This window comes from Zootoca vivipara, chromosome 7, assembly GCF_965207765.1.
Source record: "Zootoca vivipara chromosome 7, rZooViv2.hap1.1, whole genome shotgun sequence".
Classification (NCBI taxonomy): domain Eukaryota; kingdom Metazoa; phylum Chordata; class Lepidosauria; order Squamata; family Lacertidae; genus Zootoca; species Zootoca vivipara.
In genome coordinates, this window is record NC_142590.1 from 50,465,869 (window position 1) to 50,484,683 (window position 18,815).

The window sequence follows — 18,815 nt, forward strand, 5'->3', positions numbered from 1 at the left end:
GCTGTGCGTTTTCTTATTAAAAATGAAAGGTGTGATTCTCAGGATACTAAATTCTTCACAGAATAGCAGATTCTCTGCTCATACTGCAAGCCTATCTGGTTACTATGCTGTTGCTATAGCCTTGCCTATAGCAGATTCCTTACGTGTGAAATATTTCACAGGTTGATGTCATTAAGAAAGCCTATGTTCAAGAAGAAGAGTGTGAGAACTCTGATGTTTCTCCTCGGGAAGTTGGACACAACATCTACATTTTAGCCCTACAGGTATCCTTTGTATGAAAACTTTACTGCTCGATAAAGATTCCTTTCCCATTTCCTAGGCACTAGTGCCCCTGAGGATGAAGGATGGATTAGAGAGGGTTACTCTTCCCACATTCTCCCTCCAGACCAATTAAAATAGTTTCTCAAGCACAACATTGGAAGATTTCAGCCTCAGTTGATATGTGGATGGCGCTGCAGTCTTGACCCGCATGCAATGCAACACACTTCCAACAAAAAGAAATAGAATCATAGAATCATAGAATCATAGAGTTGGAAGAGACCACAAGGGCCATCCAGTCCAACCCCCTGCCAAGCAGGAAACACCATCAAAGCATTCCTGACAGATGGCTGTCAAGCCTCTGCTTAAAGACCTCCAAAGAAGGAGACTCCACCACACTCCTTGGCAGCAAATTCCACTGCCGAACAGCTCTTACTGTCAGGAAGTTCTTCCTAATGTTTAGGTGGAATTTTCTTTCTTGTAGTTTGAATCCGTTGCTCCGTGTCCACTTCTCTGGAACAGCAGAAAACAATCTTTCTCAAAATAGACATCTTGGGGTCTTGTTCTCTCTTCAGGTCCAAATCTGCTTTACCCTTCAGTTTTTATTCCTTCTTTCTCCACACAAACCCAGATCAAGGAAGTATATTGTTTTGTGTGTGTGTGTGTACCATACTCTCATCCCACAGCTCCATATAAACCTTTAAATGGGGAGGAGGAAGCAATGGTACAACTGATGGGCAGAGCAATTAAAAACCCCAATTTGCTGTGAGTTTAGATGTGATGGAGGTGTCCCTCCACCCAGCCTAGCTTGGCTCTCCTAACCTTTGCTGTGGAAGTTGCTCCATCATTGGTGGGAAAGTCCTGCCAGCAAGGAGCACCCCAATGTTCCTGTCCAAATGATGGGCACAAGCGTTACTTTTGGTTGAACTGGTGATGTGCATTCTGAAAGGATGCACTGGTGCAAAGGCTTCATTATTATTATTATTATTATTAGTATTAGTATTATTAGTATTAGTATTGTAACTGAGTGACATTAGGCTCCAGAGCAAACAGGCTTTCACCTATCCACAAATGACTTTGAAGCCAACTGTTAGGCTCTGACAATTCAGTATTTGTTTTCTTTACATTTTCAGCTGTCTCGGCACAACAAGCATCTCCAGCATCTCTTAAAACCTGTGAAACGAATTCAGGAGGAGGAGGAGGAAGGGATCTCTTCTATGGTATGTGTATGCTCCCTGTTGAAACAGGAAGGTGCTTAGGAAGTACTGCTGACATATTGCGTCAGTCCTGGTAAGGGACAGTTCTGCAGATGTTTCCCATAATTTAATTTTTCACCTGTTTACATTTTCCCATGTGGTGAAATGTGGAGATGGTGAAGCTCCACAAGCCTTCAGTGATTCAAATCCATAAGGATATTAACTAAGGACACTGTTACTATGCCAGTTTACAAAGGATTTTATTAAAACACTGTTGGAATGCTTTTGAGATGTTTCGTGCTAGTGAAATCAAGGGTTATGATCGAGAAACATTTATGCCATGGAATGTTCACAAGCATTTTTTTTTAAAACTGCTGACGTAGTAAAGCATTTTGGCAAAGAGTCTGTTTGTGAGGGAAATTAAATAGTTTTCAGGGATTAAAATTGTGCACAGGCCCAAGGGCAATGTGGCTAAGGGAAGGAGGCAGAGTTGGGAGTGGACCAAAAAACAGAAACTTAAAGATAGGTAGAAGAGACAGAGGCTTTGGGAAAAGGTGGTCGAGGAAGAGAAGCAGATATGAAACAGAGCTGTGGGTTGCAGGCAAACTTCAAACATCACTGAGTGGCTGGATGGCTAGAGCATGGCAGGTGGCTCTGCTTAAGAAACTTTACTCACTGTTGTGGAGGTACACATCAGAACACATTTGCCTTATATTAGTGGCTATTTTGTTGTATATATTATGATTTATATGGTGTTTTTACTGTTTGATTTTACTACTTGTTTTTGCTGTTTGACCCTGTGGGATTTGTTAGCTGCCCAGAGTGACCCAAGGTGCATGGTTAAGAGTCAGCGTAGCCAAAGGGCACATGGAGGAATAGGCAATGGCTTAACAATAAAAGGAGACAATGGGGTGCAGCGCTCATCTCGCTTCAGGCTGAGGGAGCTGGCACTTGTCCAGCTTTCTGGGTCATGTGGCCAGCTTGACTAAACTGCTTCTGGCACAACGGAACATAGTGATGGAAACCAGAGCGCATGGACACATCGTTTACCTTCTCGCTGCAGCGGTACCTATTTATCTACTTGCTCTGCTGTGCTTTCGAACTGCTAGGTTGGCAGGAGCTGGGGCAGAGCAACGGGAGCTCCCCTGGTCGCGCCAACCTTCTGATTGGCAAGCCCAAGAGGCTCAGTGGTTTAGACCACAGCGCCACCCACACCTCTGGGTTCACAATATGTCATGGAGGCACAGAATGGAAGAATGAAAGGGCCTTACTTCTTGGCCTTCAGATCAAGAACAGGGGGGGGGGGAGCTTTTGAGCGATAGTATGTTACACCAGAAGAGGAAAAAAGAACCCCGAACACCAAAGTAGGAAATCTACTGGATGATTGTACAGCTTTGTGTTGCTTTCCTGTGGGCATAGTGGCCTCTGGACACACTTTCCTTCACCTCCCAGTAGTTCTTTATACAGCAGTGCAGGTGAGTTTTCCCTGTGGTACAAGCAACTTTCCTTTTATTTTTCAGAGATAGCCACACTGACTGCTTGGCTGTGAGCTTGATTGCTCACATCGCACAGTCCAAGACCACGATCATTACCCAGTTATAATTCAATTTCTATGTGGGGATTTATGGGCACTGATTTGTAATTTACAGATTAGTGGTCTTTGGCTGTTAATTAGTGTGCTGAATTGAATGGCTGTCTCCCAGGGGAAGCACAGGCCCTGTCTACCCTAACTATATATGTTCCCCTCACCCCCCAGAGCTTGTCATACCTAGTAAAAACAAGGAAATGTATTGCTAATACATAGCTGAAGGAGATTCCCCCTGGGCCTTTACAAGCTGAGGATATAGTATTTTCCCCTTCTCTTTCTCACAGCTCATTCTACACAACAAACAGCTGACCCAGATGCTGAAATCAACAACTCCTGTCCAAGAGGAAGAGGAAGACCCACTAGCGTATTATGAGAAGCACACATCCCAGATAGAGGTGGGGTTGACATTTTTCATAGCTATCTCCACACATTTTCAAAGCTGCGTGTAATTAGAATTTTGGGGGGTCATGTCTGGTATCCGGATTTCTCTATCAGATGACCGAAACGGTGTAATATACAGTTCTGCATTTCATTATCTAACAGCATGTGGAGGACCTGCTCCGAAATCTCTATAAGAGGCCTATGAGGGGGCCTTGGATACTGTGAATCCAAAGCTTCCTCTGATTTGCCCTCACAAATGGCAAAAATGTACACCAGTTCTGAAGTTAGCATAATTGTTTTCTCTTCCATTAATGTCAATAGTGGGGAACCTATTTTTCATGAAGGCTGAATGAAGGCAGTACACAGTGGAAAACCTCCAGCTCTGGCTGGTGTGAGCCACTAGGCTCACCTCTACAGAACTTTTCTCCTCATCTTCAACTCTAGGATGGCTCTATTAGCCACCAGAGCTGCTGCTTGTGCAGCTTGTAAGTTGCACAACCAATTTTTCAAGAGCTCAGGCTCCTGCCTCTCAGCTGTCATCCCATTAGTTCTGCTTGAATGTAAGGAATCATGGCGGAATACACTAATCTGGCCGCCTCCCTTGTGTCTAGCAAATCTCTTTGAAAAATGCCCTGTGGTTGACTCACTCAAGATTCCACCTAGTCATGTCCTTTCTCTACCTTATCCTGAACCATATAAAACCTTTATGATGCTGCATCTGGTGATGCTAACTCTTGCCTGCCCATGTCGAAGCACTGGCCCATGCTGTCTGCTGGTGCAGCGTCCTGGGTTAGCTGCAACTCTCGCAGGCATTGTGCCCCAACCTAGATGCTTATTTCCTGGCTTTAGCTGCTGGGGGTGCTTGTCACATATACAGATGCACTGGTTTTAGCTGTATGTTTTATACATACTGTAAGGGGGACTCCCTACAGGGAGCCAGCCCCCATCATCCTAACGTCCACCTCATCAAGTACAGAGAGCACCAGTGGTTCTGAAGCAGCCAGAGGAGGAGATTCGGAGAGGGAGAGAAATCAGAGTGAAGAACAATGGGAAAGCTCAGAGGCAGAGGGATGCAGGCAGGCGCTTGGGAATACTGCAGAGCCAGGGAACTGACTGCTGAGGGAGGAAACTGAAAGGGCATCGCTCCCTCCAGCGCCAGAAATGAGGAGAGCACCGCAACGCAGGTCAAGGGGGTGGCGTTTTGGGGTGCCCAGACTACTTTGCTGGCGTAGGAACAGACGTACGCCATTGCCGGATTCTGATTCAGGATGAGAGGTCGTGTTTTCAAGCTGTCTCTACACTGTAAATAATTAGCACAATAAACGTCTTTGAAGACAAACTGGACTCAAGCGGAGTTACTCTAGAGTAGCCACGATGACCCTCTGACACATACGGTTCTAAACTTTGACCCATACTTAAGCTACCAGGATAAAGTGGGGGGAAAGACCTAGGTCCCTTCCAGGATATGAACCAAAGACTCCTCAAATCTCTGCTTTCTCCCAGATTGTGCGCCTCGACCGGAGCATGGAGCAGATCATCTTCCCGGTGCCCAGCATTTGCGAGTTTGTGACCAAAGAGACAAAATACCGCCTGTTCACCACAACAGAGCAGGACGACCAGGGCAGCAAAGTCAGTGACTTCTTTGAGCAGTCGTCCTTTCTCCACAACGAGATGGAATGGCAGAAGAAACTGCGCAGTAAGACTAGAACAAGGCAGGAGGCTGTTTGTACAGATAATAATTTAGAATGCCAAATTGCATGTCAGCTCAAGCCCCTGCAGCACCTGTTGAGGAGCGTGGATAGTCAAGTGATGTTCACCAGGCTCCACGGACCCTGTCCTGAAGGTGGCACCCAATTCATTCCCTGCAGCTCTCCAGAGAATCATGGGGCCATGCAGACTCCATAGCCCCGGAGAGAGCGCTTTGGAGCGATCATTTCAATAGCTGTTCCTGTTTCACAGTGAGACCGCAGCTTTTTCAGGAGTGCCAACCATGTCAATCAGGAAACCCCATGATGATTCAATAATCCATTCAATTCTAGAAGTCTGTGAGGCAGGCCATCTTGTTTTATTTTTTCATTAAATTTATATTTTGCCCTTCCTCCCAAAGCAACCCGGGGGGCAGCCAACAAGTGGTAAAACAAGAAAGGAAATATTTTAAACAATTCCAGTACAGGTGCAGAGTGGGAAAGATTTCAATAGAAACGTCTTTTCGAAATTGGAAGGTCTTCAGTTGTTGCTGAAAAGACAAGAGATGGTGCCTGTCTAGTACTGTATTCAATAGTTCCACACCCCTGCAGGAGGATATTACTGCTGCCAGTCCAAGTGTCATCAAGATCTACCCATGACAATGAGCTCATTGCAAACCCTAACTGCAGCCACTCGCTCAATAGCAAAGACCAGTTCAAGAATGTGCCCTTCCACTTGTTTGGGGCCTGTGATGAACTGAGAGTGCCCCATAGTAGTCACGAAGGCCGTGATGGTCTGTAGAGGCAGCCTCTGCATGGATATTGACGTCTCCCAATGCCAATGTGGGGATTCTCCAGTCAGGGAGGCTGCTGAGTGGTTGTCACATCTGCAGCATCCCTATCCTGTCTCTCAGCTCTGAGAGAGCTGGCTGGATGTCCCTTTAAATAAACAGTGGCTAACCCAGGCATCCCCAAACTTCGGCTCTCCAGATGTTTTGCACTACAGTCCCCATCTTCTCCGACCACTGGTCCTGTTAGCTACGGATCATGGGAGTTGTAGGCCAAAACATCTGGAAGGCCGCAGTTTGGGGATGCCTGGGCTAACCTGTAGCTGCACAGACTACAACTCCCATTATCCTCGCCATTGGCCATGCTAGCTGGGGCTGATGGGAGTTGGAGTCCAATAAGATATGGAGGGCTGCTGTTTCACCCTCCCTGCTTAAAATGTTAGGCTTGAAAATCTCAGTGAGTTTTTTCCTGCAGAAAACAGAGGTAGAAAGAAGGAAATGAGGACATGATCCCGGATTAGTTTTATGTGCTGCAGTCCACTGAAATGTGATGAGCACAAATATGAGGTATCATTTGAAAATTATGTCCCAGTTTCTGGCAATTGATAGTGTTTGCAACTGGGTTGGGGAATCAAGAGCATTGATCCCTGGCTCTATAAATAATTGCACTGAGATTGCTGGGTCTTTGGAGAGTTCTGTGCTACTTTCCGAAAAGCGTACGTGATATACTCAGCTTTGCCTTTCTTTCTTCTCATAGGCAACCCACTGATGTACTGGTTCTCCCGCAGAATGACACTCTGGGGAAGCATTTCCTTCAACCTAGCTGTCTTCATAAACATCATCATTGCTTTATTCTATCCTTATGTCGAGGCATCCTCAATGGGTATATGTTCCATCAGGCTCACTTTGATTTCTATACAACCGTTTGCCAGCATTCATGGATCCTTTTGCAGGGATACTTTGTCCACTTGGTATTCATGCAAAGAAAATGCTATCTGGGGCCCTGTGGTTCTTCAGTCAATTTTGCCAGCTAGGCCTTTGCAGCCAACTCGCTAGCAGTTCTTTACCTCGAATAAGCTATCGTTTCAAAAACCCGAATCACTTATCTTTTTGTGAACATTAAAAAGAAACCCCCGTTGGAAAGAACCTTTCTGCAAAAACTTTGGTAAACCTGTTCCCAGTAAGAAGTTGTGTTCTGTTTGTATATTATGAGTGGTTGTTTTTTTTGAAACAAACAAGCATGTAAATCAGTGGTTTTCAACCAGTGTGCCATGCACAGCTGTTTGTTGTAGCAGTCCTGGCTACAAGCTCCCTAGGTGAATGGTGCCTCTGGCCCTGGCCGGGGGGTGCTGGTTGCCAGGAGCTGAAGCGGCCTTGGAGTAAGAGAGCAAGTGGGCGAGGGAGCCCAGCCATCCAGTCCGCCTGCCCTTGCTGTTGGGAATGGACAGACAAGTCCCAGGCCCCTGTGGGGCAGTGTGAGGAGCCACCTCTCTTTGGGGCTGGGCAGTTCAGAGACCGGGGCGGCGGCAGCAGCAGCTGCCCAGAGGACTCCCAAGGAGAGGGGAGAGGAGGCTGAGGGAGCACTCCACAAGGGAAGCTGTTTGAAAAAGGGTGAGAGACTGCCAGATCTGCAGGCAAGGGTGACATAACTGGGCTCCTGAGCCCCACAGGGGTGCTGCAGAAAGAATGTAGTTGGTCAAGGGAGCCATGGACTCAAAAAGGTTGAAAGCCTCTGATGTAGATGACACTCATAGTAGACTGTACATACCCTGATGTGGTCTCCTGAAAGAAATGTCTCACTTTAGATCTGGGTGCTTAGATCTGGGGTTGAAAGCAGTAAATGTGTAGTCAGATGAGGCAGGATGTGGTCCACTGAGCAGCTGTGCTGTTGGGGAGTGGCTAGCAGTGCCTGTGTGGGTACAGGGTGATGGCATCTTTGGTTCCCACTAGGCATTGCTGGTTATGCATTAGTAGCACATCTGCACCGTCCTGGGCAAGGAGTCATCTGTGTGGCACAGAGTTCTCCTCCGTCAGCTGCAGTTCTTTGCAGAAAATCCGACTGCCGTTTGTTCCAGTTCAGCAGTAAACTGCAGATTTTCCGACGAGACCCAGGCGTAGAAATCACAAACAAAAGTGTGGATGAGCCCTAACAGTAATGGCATTCACTGCCTTCTGCTTTACCTCGCTGGCTGCTGCTATGCAAGTGCTTTAATGCTGTGTGCTCTTGAGTCGACGCTTGTTTCTTCTCACCTAATGCTGTACAACGTGATCAGTAGCGGGGCATGCAGAGCTCCACTTCTGTCACCAGTGTCCCTGCAGCTCACTTAGAAGGTGCTGAGGTGGGACAGAACAGTGGCAAGGTCAGGGTTTGTGGGGGGGGGCATCCAAACCTCACCCTTCCCCACCCCCGCACCTTCCAGGTAAGTCTCAGTGATGCCAGTGTCAGGAGAGCGATTCTGCTCCATCACAGCAGCTGCTGCTGAAGGTTATGCTACAAACAAATGTCTTGGCTACTTAATGAATTAATTTGTGCATTTCCAGGGCTGTTGGATTCTCCACTGATCCCCCTGCTCTCCTGGCTTTTAATCTGCTTCTCCATCATGGCTCTCTTTACCCGACGCTACGGGATCCGACCGCTCCTTGTGGCATTGATCCTGAGATCCATCTACCACCTGGGCATTGGACTCACTCTGAACATACTGGGAGCTCTCAATGTAAGTCACTTGGCTAACCTCAGGCCAAACTCTGGCTGCGGTCTTATACATATTTGGTGGGAATGAGTTCCATTGAACTACCTTGCCTACTGAGATCAAGTAGGCGCCTTCACTGTACTCTTTTTGACGCCTGCTAAAAACATTCTTGTTTAAACATGCCTACCTAGATGCTTAGAAAATCGAAGTAATTTTAAACTAGTTTAGTATTTTAACTTTTGTGTGCTTTTAAGTTTGGTTGTGGAATTTAATTGATTTTACTGTTGTATCTTTTCTAAAATGCTGAGGTTTTTTATTATTATTATTACAATCAAGCAGTGTATACATTTTATTAAGCAGACAAACCAACAAACAAAGAAGCTGTTCTGACTATTGGTCGAATAAAGTATATTGATTGATTGACAAACAAAGAAGCAAGGGGCTTTAGGTACTGGCACCATGCCTAGAGCCAAGACCAGTTTGTCTGTGCAAATCTAATGGCAATGGATTTATAGCAGTGTTAACTGAAAGCAGAAGAATGCTGTCAATAAAGCTAAAGTAGCATAATAAACAGCATAAACTCACTCTGGAAAGTAACTGTTTGCCTCTTTCCCCCTCTGCTTTGTGTTTGTTCCACAGCTGACAAATAAGATTGTGTTTGTGGTGAGCTTTGTTGGCAACCGTGGGACATTCATCCGAGGATATAAGGCCATGATCATGGATATGGAATTTCTCTATCATGTTGCCTATATTGTGACCAGCGTCTTGGGGCTCTTTGTGCACGAACTATTCTACAGCATCTTGGTATGCTAATTTCTTCTGTATTATCTACCTATTGTATGCGTGGCATTTCACCTCTTTTTATGCCTGCCTTGTTCTCGCTAGCTAGCTAGGATTGCAATTATTCATTTTATGAAGTGGACAAGAAAGAAATACGAATCATTGACTAGATGGGATGGTTTGGTACTGTCAAGCAACACCGAAACCAATTCCTGTTCTGAGAAGTAGCTAGGCTCTTGAAGCAAAAGTCCAAAGGATTTCTTTCTTGTTCCTTTGTGGAAAAGAACGCCCACATTTATCTGTCAGAAAAGTGGGGGTGTTGGTGCTCAGATGAATGAATGGCAATCATTCTCCTGCTAATAAATATTATAGGCCTGAAGGACTGCCACAGAATGCCTGTTCTCTTCAGACTGATTCTATATAAGTAAGTTATTATTATTTTTCTGTTTCAGCTGTTTGACTTGATTTACCGGGAGGAGACCTTATTTAATGTCATCAAAAGTGTGACACGCAACGGACGCTCCATTCTTCTGACAGCCCTTCTGGCTCTCATCCTCGTCTACCTCTTCTCCATTGTAGGCTTTCTCTTTCTGAAAGATGACTTCATCCTTGAAGTAGACCCATTGCCCAACATCAAATCGAAAGGTTTGCTCCCCCCCCCCTCTCAAGTTTGATATTTAACAATAGGGGTTTAAATAGAAAGGATTTTAAGATTTGCTGACTTCTGAAGCAACCCATTTGTCTTCACCGGGGTTGATTGATTGATTGATATTTATTACGGCCATTGGCCCATCACACAACAATTCCCATACCAACATATATGTATTTAAACCTCCAAATTTAAAACAGCCAAAAACTTACAAAAAACAAACAAACAAAGACCAACAACATACAATACAATAAATTTGCAACATAACCATCGCCCTCTGCTCATAAATTAATAAAAGACATCAATGATGATATCACCTAATTACATCCTAAAACATAAATCATGGTTTAAAAGGGTTATCCGAGCCGCACAGGAGTCCGTTTTTCTTCTTTAGGGATAGGACGCTGATCAAGAATCTGGCAACCGTGAGTGATCTTAAGGGGTCTTCATCATTTAGTAGATATCTCAGTTTGGCTTCATTCGAATCATCGGCGATTCCCTTTAGATATGGAGCAAGAAACTTGCTCCTGGCCGATAAGTGAAGAGCACAATCAAGGATTATGTGATGCAATGATTCCGGTGCCCCACAATTACAATCACATAAGAGCGATATCTGTCCATTGGAAAATCTATTTCTAAGCACGTTCGATGGGAAGGTGTTGCTTCACCGGGGTTCATCCAATTACACTGGAAACCTCTAAGTTCCCTCCTGCGTTTATTTAAGGATTGGTTTTCACCTTGATTTTGTACTAGACCTTTCAGCCGAGAATGAATAACTGATAATGGGCAAGCTAAATTTACTCCAGCTTGTTTATGTCCTTAAGGCTTGCAATTTGGAAGCCTTGACGTTCAGCGCTGCACTTAAGGGAAGTGCAATTTGAGACTCCTGGATTGGGCACCTTTTATGAGTGTATAAATAGCAGCTTTTACTAGCAAAGGACTGCAACTGTGAAAGAACTGGCTTGTATGTGTTTTGCGGGCTAACATGGCAGTCTCTTCCCCCAATTCAAAATACGACGTATAAAGACTCTTCTGTTCAAGTGTGTAGATTTCAGTGGGTTCAGATGCTTCACTTCAGGGGTTGCCAACATGGTATCTTTGGGCACCAGTGTACCCAAAAGGCACCTGCAGAAGGTCTCTGTAAATAATCTCCTCAAAACCTTCAATGCTTGACTTTGCTCTTCCTCCATCATTCTTGTTTTCACCTGATCAGCTTCTCCTAGACTGAACATGCTCCCCTGTCAGGCTTTTGGGAATTGGCTTCCTCCCCTCATGTCAGCAGATAAAAAGATCAAAGAAAGGAACGTCTTACCAGTTAGAAACTTTAATAATCACAGTGAGAGAACAAAGAACACATCTCCTAGAAATGGTGGTGCTCCCGATTAAGAATCCCTATTAATCTAAGTCACTCCTACGTCTTGTAATCTGAGCTTGTACCCTCTGCGCTTTCTGTTCTGAGACTTTCTGAGCTCTTCATGACTTTGGGGCGATCAGAGGAATGCTGTCCAAAGATTGTGAATCTGTTAACCCTCTCTCTTCCAGTGTTTCTTCTCCTAGCTGTTCCCCATCCAGTATTTCCCAGCTTCTGCCTTCTGATCTATGGCCCTCTGCAAACCACTGTTCCAAATCTGTACTGTCCTCCTGCTCCTGGGAAGATTCAGGGTCAGGGGTCGCTCCCGTTCCTCCTCAGTGCAGCCCTCCTCAGCATGGTCCCTGACACCCCTTAAACATGTCCACGCTTGTTTCATTGAATGCTTGGACTGGACACCCTCCTTCCCTCCTGTTCTGAAGAGATGCAAAGAGCTTCTATTGGTGTGTGAATTCAATGCTGGCTGATGTAGATGCATTTTTCCCCTCTTCTATTGACACAATCACTCCTAAGTGCTCTCTACAGCCATGGGGTATCTGGAAGGCTCCTTGGTTTACTGAGGAGCCCTGAGTGATGAAGCAGGCCAGACATCAGCTAGTGCAGGGAGTGCAAGTCCCGGCATGAATCTGACTGAATTGAGGTACAAGTACATAGCTGTTCATGCCACATGGCAGTGATGGGAGCAAAGATGGTGTATCTCTTGTGCATCCTCAGTGAATTGTGCAGCAGAGCTATTCAAAGTGGTTGGCCCAGAACAGTGTGGCGTTATTAACAGACCACTCAATGGTCTCCTGCAAGAGATTTGTGAATTAGTTTGAGGGTAAAATTAGTTGGCTCTGTGCTGAACACAGTGCCACCATTAGTTCGTGCTTGTTGGAGGTCCTTGGAGCACCATTCAAGTACAGCTTGTGGGAACGGTTAGTTTGAGGGTGTGGACAGGATGCTTGTGGTGGTGAGGCTATGTGCAACCTAGAACAAGAAGAACATGATGGGAGATACTTTTTGACATGGCTTCGGTCAAAGGAACAAAGGACTTTGTCATTGTTACGAATTGAAAGATGATGTTTTGACAATTCTGCTGCCTCCTGTCCTTCCAGGTACTCCTTTGGGGATGCAAGCTGACATGGACGCTTTTATGGAGACATGCAGTAGCGACAAAGTGAGCTGCTCTTCTGGTGTTGCTAAGCCCAAAGTGATAGAAGGTAGGTGGGGTGGCTGAAGCATCTTTCTCTAATTCAGATGCTTGTAGGAGTGAAGAGAAACTTTGCATATTTTATCTGGCACCTTGAGAGGGCAAATAGGATGAAATTGATCTGTGTCTCGGAAGTCAGCACAAGATGCTGTAAGATCTAATGTCCAAGTTAAGATGCAAAGTTACTTTGTTGGTACTTATCCACAGCATCTTACTGGGACTAGGAGCCACTCTATGTAAGTCAGTCAGGATGGTAGCCAACTAACTTATTTCTGCCACTTCAAGGATCTCTGCTTGCACAATGGAACTCTTCTCCTCTCTTATCCCCCTGTGTCCCCCTCAGGTCTGCTTCAGAGGACCAGGAGTATTCTCAGAGAAGATTTTGGGGGCAAACACGGGAGGAGAGGAATAGGGGAAATTTCATTTCACAAGTGGAGATCCTTGCACTGATGGAAAGAGTTGGATACTGCCCTAACAATATAATGCAGGGTGAATTTTAGAAACAAGCTGGGCTGTTGCCCGTGGCTATTGGAAATGTCTCTGCTATTTTCTTCCATCTTCAAAAAAAGGGAGGATGAGGCAGAACAGCCAGGAATTTTCTGCATATAGCCAATGAAGCAAAAAAATATGGATTTCAAAATACTGAAAGCTAATCATAGGTGCTCTGCTTGTGTTCCTGCTGAGTGCACTTTTTGCTTGCATTCCAGAAGCGGAGGAAGATAATTCAGAGCGTGCCTGCGACACATTGCTCATGTGCATAGTCACTGTCCTGAATCATGGCCTCAGAAATGGAGGTGGTGTGGGTGACATCCTCAGGAAGCCGTCCAAAGATGTGAGTTAATTTGGGGGCAACCCATGTTAGTCAATGCTGGCTAGGGGTCTAAACCAGCGCACCAAAGGGTGCCTGTGCCCTACTGAAATCAGTGCATACCATCGTGATGTGCATATTTGGATTTTTCCAATAGTTTGTCTATTGTGACATAGCGCAAGGGCACCTATGCTAAATACCAAATGCCGAACTCAACATTATATGGGGCAAATGAGGTCCCCAACCTGAGAGGTGTGATAGATCTTCTCACCTTGGTTTGCTACCTTCCCTTCTCACATTTCAGATGATCTTTTCTCACAATTTCACCTTTCGTCAGATCTTACAATTCCAACATTATGCACCCCTAACTCAATCAATCCTTCCAAATATTTTCTTCATTGATTACAAAAAAAGTCTATTGTAGCCACTGGCATGTTGGCAACTTGTCTGCCCATTTCTGGAGGGAAATGTTTGGCATTTTTCAGCAAAGCACCGGATCAGAGAAGCCATGCTTTCTTTTAATGGCTGTCCTTGTCTTTCTGTCCTAAAGGAGTCTCTCTTCCCTGCTCGAGTGATCTACGACCTCCTGTTCTTCTTCATTGTCATAATTATAGTCCTCAACCTCATATTTGGTGTCATCATCGACACCTTTGCAGATCTGAGGAGCGAGAAGCAGAAGAAAGAAGAAATCCTGAAGACGACATGTTTTATATGTGGTAATTGCCCAGAGAAACTATTTATCCAGGAAATATTCCCATATATTCAGCAAACATCCAACAAGATCATTACCTATCTGGTAGAGGAACTATCCCTGAAAGTAGAGGAACTATCTGGTAGAGGAACTATCCCTGAAAGTAAACTAAGTATTCGGGGGATGTTCTGCAGACCCCTACAGAAAGGGGAGTTAGGATTTGTGTGCTCATTTGACTGCAGCAGCTAAAACTGCCCACAATGCAAACATATGTTGTACTTCAGATATTCATTGGCCTGCATACAGGATCCAAAACACAGCAGAAATGTATCCATCTTAGTGCATTCAAATTTAAGTTTTCACAATTTTACTTTCAAAGCTAATTTTTATTGGCTTCTGATGGTCTATCCGTGGGTGCAAAATGGCAGAAGTGCAATATCACTTGAGATAATATGCATAATATCACATCTTTCCTATTTTACACAATTAACGGTGTTTAAATTTCAAGAGGTCTCTTGAAGTGGTTATAAACTACTCCATCCATCTTTTCTTTTAAGGCATGTTTTCAATTTTACAGAGACTTCTTTTAAGTGTCCAAAACAGGTACACTAATTTGAAATTTAACTGCTCAGCCGTGAACATTAGGCACTAGCCATTTTCTGCTCAAGACCTGCTAAAATTAGATTGGAAGAACCCCAAAGGCTTTCTCTTCCAGTTCCCTGCTGTGAATATGACCACCCATCCATTAGCACCCCACCGATCCAACTTATGCTGTTCATATTTCTGTCTGCTACAAGTGGAGGTCAGGTAGAGAAAAATGCTTGCAGAATCAGTCTCTTTAATGGGACTTATGGACGGGTGCAGCAGTTGCAAGATAACACAGCATTTTCCTTTTCTTCATTACTTCCTTAGGACTCGAAAGGGACAAGTTTGACAACAAGACTGTATCTTTTGAGGAGCACATTAAATTTGAACACAACATGTGGAATTACCTGTATTTCATTGTGCTGGTGCGAGTCAAAAACAAGACTGATTACACGGGGCCCGAGAGCTACGTAGCACAAATGATAAAGGTAAAGGCGATCAATACTCTTGCATGATGGGAAGAGTTTCACTTTGGAAAAATGCAGTTTTAGTGGACAGCCTCTGTGTGATGTATATAATCTCAAATAAAATCAGTTGCCCCAGGTTTACTTCCCTTCAGTTTTGCAATCTGGCCTCTGCCAGTGGCCAGATGTATCCGAGAGGATGTAACTTCAAGAATTGGTACCTGTACTGGCTTGTAAGCAAGGACTTTCTTGGTTTTTAATTTCTGTATAGTGCTTTTGAAGGGATGCTATTATTACACTGGGTGCCCTAGCTTTATTGCAGAATCGCTTCTCCATCAGTAGATGAATAACTCCTCTCTCTTGCTCAAACAGGCAGGACTTGGCACCAGAGTCTTTGTTCTTGACAGTTGAGTTAACCGCCCTCTCTTAGGTTCTGCCCTGTTTTGCGGTGCCAGGTTACTTTTGTTCTGATTACTTATTCCTTCCCTTAAAACTGTTGTTTCCTGCAACGACTGTTCCAGAACAAGAACCTGGACTGGTTCCCTCGGATGCGAGCCATGTCACTGGTCAGCAACGAAGGTGAAGGGGAGCAGAACGAGATCCGGTGTCTACAGGATAAACTGAATTCCACCATGAAATTGGTATCCCATCTCACATCACAGCTGAATGAGCTGAAGGAGCAGGTATGAGAAACTTTAAGAACAGGGGTCAGGGGTCCCCAAACTTACCCAGCTTCGGGCCGGTTCCTCCGGCGCTGATCGCGCGGTGGGCCGGAGGAATGCACTCCAATACGCATGCGCACTCGCTTTTTCTGGCGCGGCGCCGGAAATGGCTTCTGCGCATGTGCAGACGTCATTTCCGGTGCACTTCCGGGGCGGGGCGGCACCAGAAATAGCTTGTGCGCATGAGTATGGAGCGCATTCCTCCGGCCCACACATGCTATTTCTGGTGCCGCACCGCACCAATAAGAGCGGGCGGCGGTGGGGGTCAGCAGGGGCCACACAATTGGGGACCCTGGACTAAGGGAATGAATTAAAGAGAAGCAGTGCCTTTTTGGAACTTTGGGATGTCATAAAATTAGACCACATTTGCTAACCCTTCAACTAAATAATGCTCTTGGGGGGGGGTGGATCCTGTTGTTTGAATGCAATTGCTCTTAGAAGAAGCACAGAGCAGCCCTGACAACATTCGTAGAAATACAAAAGTATCTTATTGCTTTGAATTTTGTGTGGGCTGTCCAGAGGGCATGGTTAATAACTGTCAAAATAAATAAATAAAACGTTAGGATTGCAAATCACAATGTGACAAATAGCTAGCCTTTGCCAGCCCTGAGATTCAAAGTATTTCTCTCATATATTCCAAGCACACAATCCAACTTGTAGCTATTGCCACCGTTATTCTTTTCAAATGCTGTTCTGCAGAGAACTTTTATTTGGTGGAAGCTAATAGCAGGTTGCCCAAAAAAGATTAAAAGTAGAGGATGCACTGTCCCAAACATACCATCTGCCTTAAATGATCTCCTTTTACAACAGGGGGTGGGGATCCTTGATGGGCCACATCTTCATCTCCCCCACCCAACAGGACCACCCATCTGTCATAGTTGGCCCACAGGCAAAGGGGGAGAGAGCAACTATGGATTGAATTCTCTGTGCATCAGCTGATGAATGGACAGCTTAATCCCCCCTGAAATTTTTAAGCACCCCCCAGTTGAAAGGCATTGCCATTCAAATAGTGTGTGCCTGCAGCGTCTTGTAATTAATCGGGGTGGGGCTTACTTGCCCCCCGCCCCAAATATTTTATTCAAGTTGGCACCCCTGGCCTGTGGCTGTTACCTCCCTCCCTGCTCTACAACATGTAGGTCAGGGAAGTGTGGGTACATTTCTACATGAGTGATGCGTTAGCTGAGTACACCCAACAAAAGACCTCACAAGCTTCAACTTGCAGAGGTTTGTGGCAGAGAACACTTGTAAATTTGATAAAATAATGGTGTTATGAATTCAACTGAAGAAATGAAAATCATCTTTTAAACACCCCGTTTTTATATTCCAGATGACAGAGCAAAGGAAGCGAAGGCAGCGGATGGGCTTTGTGGATGTCCAGAACAGTCTGAACCACTGAGACAGAAGAATTAACTTCACCAAGCTAAAAAACTACTTTACATATGCAGTTCCTGCAGAGGGTATTTGGTACTAAGTTGCCAGCACAGATCTCATCCATCAAAGAAAGCCGATTCATGTCACGATGATTCATATTTTGGCGTTCCGGCACCACCTTCTGTTCATCTCCAGTAGGGCTGATTGCATTTTATTCGAGAGAGAGAGAGACCTGAAGCTGACAACTAGTATGATTTGTTGCTTTCGTGCGGATTCATAGTTTACCATACATTTGGGAGCTTTGCTGCTCCTTATGATAGCTCTGTTGCTATAACATGGGTTATCTGTCTCCATGCACTACATTTTGATGGCTTCGCAGCCAGGTGCAAATAGGATTGACACTGTTACTAGCAAGTAGTAGTTGCTATATTTTAACTTATTTTAACAGAGTCCATGAAATTCAACATACATGGATCTCTCTTTACAAGCTTGTCATCTCACTTTTCCTGGAGTCACTGGCATTTTTCTTCATCTCTAGAATCCTATCTAACCCAAGAAGAAACTAAGAAAATCTACTATTAGCGTAACACTTCAACTGAAGATGAGTGGCAGACTCCACTGTTGAGAAATGCAATGGCATTTTGCACCATGGAGAGAAGAGACTTTTTATCAGCGTTAGCGGAAGATTGCATGTTCGTGCTGCACTGTGAAAAAGCAATCTCTCCCCCCCCTTTCCCACACAATAGGTTAGAAGACAGTACACACGTAGGCGTTAGCCTGCTTCTAGGGAGGTTAAAAGGTGGTATAACTGGATTATTTCAGTTGGCTAATGCAAGGTAGCAGTAATATTTCAACTATCATCAGAATGGACATTGAAGGGTCATTAGTTAGTGTACGAAAACAGGTTTGGGGAGAAGGATGGAGAGAAAAGAGAGTACATCATAAAGTCCTGAGATGTAAATTAACCACACTTCTTATGAGCCCTGCTATGCTGGCTGGGGCTGTTGTGAATTGAAGGGCACCACATTGTGAAAGTCTGTTTTAGAATTTCCCTAACCAACATACACTGCCCCAGAGCATTTCCCCAACCATTTAGAAGCATTGCAAGTTCGACTTCAACAGCCAGGCTACAACTCAAACTCAACTATAATATAAAACAGAGTACATTAGGTACAGGTTTGTCTAACTGTGAGGGTGGCCACTTGAGGGAGATGATTAGGGAGAGATTATGACAGTTTCTTGTTCCAGCCTGCATATACTTTTCCATTCCTTTCTGACCCAAGCAGGGTGTTCCTCAAGGGTACATTTTACAGTGCAGGTTGAAAGAGGGGGGGGGATTTCATTAATCAAGAATGCAGCTTTGCAATTTGTCTTGCTCTGGAATATTTTACAAATATTGTTTTAAGTTTTAATGTGATAACTTTTTTAAGTTAACACAAACAGAACCAAATAAAATAAAATGGAAGGGAGAAGGAATCATCTCTTGATATGCTTGTTGGTAAAGCTACAAACTTGTCGGACATTAATATGACTGAGCAGATTTTTAAAAGATTTGTTGGATTAGTTGGATTCTGCTTGATACTGAAGCTATTTAAGCA

General features: G+C 44.7%; 1 protein-coding gene across 1 annotated transcript in view; it reads left to right on the top strand.

Annotated features, from left to right (window-relative positions):
- Nucleotides 1-18,693, top strand: part of ITPR3 (inositol 1,4,5-trisphosphate receptor type 3) — a 103,698-nt gene extending 85,005 nt beyond the window's left edge. The window contains exons 45-58 of the mRNA XM_035124051.3: nt 162-263; nt 1,392-1,478; nt 3,327-3,437; nt 4,927-5,119; nt 6,654-6,779; nt 8,438-8,610; nt 9,226-9,390; nt 9,819-10,011; nt 12,482-12,586; nt 13,284-13,408; nt 13,935-14,100; nt 14,988-15,148; nt 15,646-15,807; nt 17,174-18,693. Of these exons, the coding sequence (XP_034979942.3) occupies nt 162-263; nt 1,392-1,478; nt 3,327-3,437; nt 4,927-5,119; nt 6,654-6,779; nt 8,438-8,610; nt 9,226-9,390; nt 9,819-10,011; nt 12,482-12,586; nt 13,284-13,408; nt 13,935-14,100; nt 14,988-15,148; nt 15,646-15,807; nt 17,174-17,242 (1,938 nt within the window). The 3' untranslated portion in view covers nt 17,243-18,693. The remainder of the gene's footprint in view (nt 1-161; nt 264-1,391; nt 1,479-3,326; nt 3,438-4,926; nt 5,120-6,653; nt 6,780-8,437; nt 8,611-9,225; nt 9,391-9,818; nt 10,012-12,481; nt 12,587-13,283; nt 13,409-13,934; nt 14,101-14,987; nt 15,149-15,645; nt 15,808-17,173) is intronic.
- Nucleotides 18,694-18,815: the final 122 nt, after the last annotated feature.